A 5,524-nucleotide genomic window follows, 5' to 3' on the forward strand; every position below is an offset into this window, starting at 1 on the left:
TATTTGCAGTGCTAAATTATCCCATCTTGGCCAGGCTGACAGAAATCACTGGACCATCTGAGGATGTGACATTTAGTCCAGCTGTGAAAAGAAAAGGATGCAAAGAATTAGTTACGATGACATGAAGTCAGCCTCGTCGGACATCCTCTTCCAACCACTGGAGTCAGCTCTCCTGGGATGCTCAAACCACGCAATGATGCGCTTCTCCAGTAGACATGATGGGACAGAAAGGAAAGGAGTACTTGCCTTGACGAAGCCGATGTCTTTAGCGTACTGCCTGAAGCACTGGCGGCACATGTTGAGCCCGTATTTACGGATCAGACCGTGTCTGTTCGAGCACACCCGGCTGAAATAGAGAGACGGGTTAAAACGTGGGAACGGGTCAAATGTGGGTAAAATGATTAGACTTCTATACGCATTAAAGTTACGACGGCGGAAGCTCACGGCGAGCTGCTTGTCGTCTGGTGCGACGTTCCGTACAAACACGGCTAGCACTAAGCACAGCGACGCTAGCTCGCCCGGCTAACGGTGTTGTTGGAAAACATTAAAGCCAACTCCGGAACGCCCGTCTGGACATTTTATTTTCTGCTTTCTGGTGATTCAACAAGACCCATTTCCAACGGGGGAAATCAGCGAGCGGCTAACTGAAGCTAGCCTTGTTAGCACGGCCCAGCCGCCACCGCCATATTGGCTAAGGGGCAGCGTCCACGCGGTGGACAATAGCTGATAAATTCTGAAGTTCGGGGATTCGCGTACACTATAAAACCGATCGGCTTTCGCACACGTATCGATAACGGACCAATTTGAGGCAGAACTGACCAGGATCGGGATCCCTGGCCGAATTTTCGGGGATGACTCCAGTAGAGCTGCTGGTGGCCCATCTTGTCTCTTTCGCTCGAGTGTCGGAAAGGAAGACAGAAGGTTGCGCGTGCGCAGATGATACCCTCGTATGCCGCGTTTCCGGTTTCGGAGCGTCTGCGTGGCGCCACCTGGCGGGCAAAGCGACTGCGACACGCGGCGCGGCGCGGCGGCCTGGAGGTGGCGTTACAGCCGCTAACGTTACACGGAGGTTATCAACGAGAGATGAAAAGAGGGATTTAAATCGACAGGAATGTGAGGCTTATAATAAGGAAGCTGTTCGTAAACAAATGGGTTAAGTGGATCAACAAAAGGCGTGCACGGGGAGAAAGGGTGAATATGAGAAAAATATTGATGAAATATAAGAATATATCCAACTTCAACACAGTGTAGAGAAAACGTACTATTTAGGTGGACGTCTCATTTAAATGGTATATTTAATATAACACATAATGGTACATATATATACAAACACAGCACCATAAACGGGGTACCTGGTGCCCCCGCCCCCCTCTGCACCAGTGCATTGTGGGACGACTGCAGGCAGTGGTTCCGTATTCGGGATATTAACGCTACTCCCTTTTTATTTTATTTTTTACAGCTAACGCTAGCCGACGTTTCCGTGCAGCCTGCGTGACGGCGCGGAGGGGAACGGGCCGCCGCCGGACGGATGCTTCTCGGTGAACGGACCGCGCGGCCGCTGCAGTTCTCGGTGAGTAGAGTGTGGGGGGACGCGGTGGTCCCGGTTCTCCGTGGACCCCAACACCCGCCCACCCCCGTGGTTTGGACAGGTTCGGTTCGGTTCGGTCCGGGCCGCCCGGATGTGGAAGGGAGGGAGCTAGCCTTAGCCGTTGCTAACGTACCGTTAGCTTCCCCGCGGAGATGCTCGCTGTCACAACCGAACGAAGCTGAACTGTTGTTGTTTGTTTTTGTCACTTATCACTTCGTGAGACTAACGATCAGGCTGCGTAGTGAATAATCGATCAAAGGTGTATCGACCCCCCCCCCCCCCCATTAAAAACTAGCGGTAAATAGACCGTACGACGAGAGCATAATAACAGACGCGGGGGTGAAAAGTGCAGACGAGACGTCTCTCTTCCTTTGGGCATCACTGAAGCTGGTTCCTAACGACGCATATGAGCTCAGGCTGCACATCGATGCCAGGATCTACTCATGAATGGGTCAGGTAGTAAACAAGCAGACCACTCATTTAATCACAGATCCCAGGATTGAGGGCTGATCGATATTCATGCGGAGGGAAATATAGAAGCACGGAGCAATAATGATCATCAATGACACAACTAAGGAGTAAGTGAGGAAAAAGCAGCCGTCTGCTCGAAATCCCCGTTTCTTGTGGCTTCTATTCCAGCTCATGTTGATACACAGAAACACGTTTATATGCTGTTCAGGGGTTTGGTTCAGATTGAAGTTTCACAAAATGAACTATTTGATTTTTCTCCTCCGGTCTGTCGCTCAGCTCTCTGCCGCATCGCCACATCTTCATTGGCTCCGTTGTAGAGCTGGAATGATTAGTTGATTATTTGATTAGTTAAAACCCGGGGAATGAGTCAATAACACATTTGATAATCGGCTAATTGTGTAATTGGTTTGCTAGAGTTCCAGCTGAAAAATGAGTATTTTATTATTTCCTCTGTCATGGGCTTGTTTTGCATACATGTTGTGGTCATTATGATTGTGATCGTGTTTACATCTTTATCTGATGCGATGCACCTGTTGCTTTTATTTATTTCCCACTCAGGTGGTACATGCACGCTGCTACCCTGCTGCCTCCCGGCAACCGTCATGCCTTATGGAATACTCACCCACCGCCAATGACATTCCAGCTGGATGTCTCATGTTTACAGTTAATTTTCCCCAAAAATAGCCTCATATCAGCTCGCTTTAAACCGGGCTTGCTCCCTCTGCAAAGCGCACGATCATAGTTGCGAAACCTGCGCTCGTTGTGTCACAACAACCAACGTCTCTCCCTCCGCAAGGGGTCCTCGATCATCCTATCATGAGATTCCGAATCTACAAGAGGAAGGTGGTGATACTGACCGTGGTGGTTGTCATCTGTGGCCTCGCTTTCTGGAGCAGCGGGAGGCAGAAGAAGAACGACAGCGGTTCGTTCCCAAAGGAGGCCGAGGGGGCGCGGCGCGGCGGCAGCAGCGTCGTCACCGGCAGCAGCAGCGTCAACGATCACGTCCAGGTGCCGGCCACACCGGCCGTCAGCAGGGCACCGGCTCCGCCCCCGGCTATACAAGCGAATGACACGCGCCAGGAGAGAGCCAAGGTCAAAGAGAAGATACCCAAACCAGAGGTCGACAACACCACTTTAGTCTACCGGGGCATCGTCTTCCAGCTCAACTTTGACCAGACGATAAGAAATGAGGAAAAGTTCAAGGCGGCGCGACGGAAGGACGACCTGGTCGTGGTGGTTCAGGTCCATAACCGACCCGACTACCTGAAGCTCTTGGTGGACAGCCTGCGGAAGGCCAGAGGCGTGGAGAGCATACTGCTGATATTCAGCCACGACTACTGGTCCCCCGAGATAAACAAAGTGGTGGCCTCTGTTGACTTTTGTCAGGTACTCCAGATCTTCTTCCCCTTCAGCGTTCAGCTGTACCCCCAGGAGTTCCCCGGACACGACCCCAACGACTGCCCCAGAGACATTCCCAAAAACGACGCCTTAAAGCTGGGATGCATCAACGCCGAGTACCCCGACTCATTCGGCCACTACCGCGAGGCCAAGTTCTCCCAGACCAAGCACCACTGGTGGTGGAAGCTGCACTTTGTGTGGGACAGAGTCCGGGTCCTGGAGCAGCACAGGGGCCTGGTGCTGCTGATCGAGGAGGACCACTACATGGCCCCGGACTTCATCCATCTGCTTAAGCTGATGTCGGCTCTCAAGAGGGAGCAGTTCGCCGACTGCGACGTCCTCTCGCTGGGGAGCTACAGCCACGTCGGCTACTCCAGCAAAGCCAACAAGGTGGAGGTGAAGGCCTGGAAGTCCACCGAGCACAACATGGGGATGGCTCTGAGTCGGGAGACCTACCAGAAGCTCATCGGCTGCACCGACACGTTCTGCACCTACGACGACTACAACTGGGACTGGTCCCTGCAGCACCTGACCGTGGCCTGCCTGCCCTCCTACTGGAAGGTGATGGTGAGCGAGGCGCCGCGGGTTTTCCACGCCGGCGACTGCGGGATGCACCACAAGAAGGTGGCGTGCATGCCCAACAGCCAGAAGACCAAGATCGAAAACGTCCTGCAGTCCAGCGGGAACCAGCTGTTCCCAAAGAACCTGCTGATAGCAAAGAGACTGCCGGCCAACGGCGCCGGGGGCGTGGCCCCGCATGTGAAGAACGGGGGCTGGGGAGATATCAGGGACCATGAACTCTGCAAGAGTTATGTTCGAATACAGTGACCTTAATTGATACTATTCCATATTATTGTCTCTTTTGCATCCTCTTTAAAGAAAAATCCGCCTTTTAAAAGCATCTCTTTATGGACTATTCTTCATGTTGCCTGTTTTATTGGACTGCTCCAAATAAAGACGAATGTTGGATTTCTGGCTTCTTTAACACAATTATGTCCTCACATTGAGTTATTTAAGTAACTGTATTTAAGTATGTGTTGTTGTAAGTACCGACAATCATATACTAAACAGTTTTCTCTGCCAAAGCGTTCATATTTGTTTCTTTTGAACAAAAATGACTCAAACGTGTAGGACATTTGCAGAAGCTGGCACGTGCTCGTCAGAGCAGCGATGGATTTGGTGAATCTGTGGATTTAGCCATCGAGCGCTGCATTCATACGTAGCTGCAAGATATTTATAACACAGAAATTTGCCGAGATCAAAGGAGATCCCTTGAGACACTTTGTTCCATTTAAATAATCCCCCCACCTTATTTTCAACAGGGTCCCAGAGCCTCATTACTCCCCACTTCAGGTAGAAACATAAGCGTAGTGGGGAAGGTGAGGAGAGGAAGCCGCGGCCCAACAAAAGCCTCGTCTGCTCACAGATGCGTGAAGTCTTAATTGTTAATGCGGTGCGAAGACATGTGCCTGGGGTCATGTGACGCGTTGTGCAGCTGCTCCCGCGGCGGAGGGCCAAATAATTGGGCCCGCGCCTCGAGGGGAAGGGGCCCGGAATAGAATCGGGCACGGGGAGAACGCAGCGCTGTGCTCCCAATTCTCTGTGACTAACGGTTGACGGCGCCGGCGGATGTCTGAGGGCGAGAAGAAAACGGAAGAAACGCTGAAGTTGAGCGTGAAATCTTTCAGTGGCCCAGTTATGTGTGCGATCAATAGCTCATAACTCGAGGCCACGTGGTTGTAATCATTCCTCTGAATTGGATTCGTAGCTGTGGAATAAAAGCCTGTTTTAATAACACAATTGAGGACGTGTCAAAGTGCACATTCACTGAAGCGTTCTCTTTGGAGATTTAAAGATGAACCCCAAAATTGCCCACTTTACAATTCCCGTTGGCTGCATGGAGTGTTTTGATGTCTTTCAGCTACGCGGTTTTGTTCTCATTGTGGACTGGAAGCTATTAGCGGAAAAAAGCTAACCGCTAACCTACAGACGGACGTAGATGCTAACGAGAGTGCGCAGTATTATGTTTTGTTCAGGTGGTGGAACCCAAAAACCGAGCTAAAAGGA

At 51.3% G+C, this 5,524-nt stretch overlaps 1 protein-coding gene across 2 annotated transcripts; it reads left to right on the forward strand.

Moving 5' to 3' along the window:
* Positions 1–981: 981 nt before the first annotated feature.
* On the forward strand, positions 982–4,447 carry mgat2 (alpha-1,6-mannosyl-glycoprotein 2-beta-N-acetylglucosaminyltransferase). Of its 2 annotated transcripts, none has more exons than XM_040160887.2 (3): positions 982–1,113; positions 1,460–1,570; positions 2,618–4,447. In XM_040160887.2, exon 3 carries the CDS (start codon positions 2,876–2,878, stop codon positions 4,283–4,285), a length of 1,410 nt encoding a protein of 469 aa, XP_040016821.1. In that variant the 5' UTR covers positions 982–1,113; positions 1,460–1,570; positions 2,618–2,875; the 3' UTR covers positions 4,286–4,447. The 2 variants fall into 2 exon arrangements, with proteins under 2 accessions (XP_040016821.1, XP_077949752.1); XM_078093626.1 differs by having other exon boundaries at positions 1,064–1,289.
* The last annotated feature ends 1,077 nt before the right edge of the window (positions 4,448–5,524 follow it).

The sequence above is a fragment of the Gasterosteus aculeatus genome, chromosome 18 (assembly GCF_964276395.1).
Source record: "Gasterosteus aculeatus chromosome 18, fGasAcu3.hap1.1, whole genome shotgun sequence".
Taxonomy (NCBI): Eukaryota; Metazoa; Chordata; class Actinopteri; order Perciformes; family Gasterosteidae; genus Gasterosteus; species Gasterosteus aculeatus.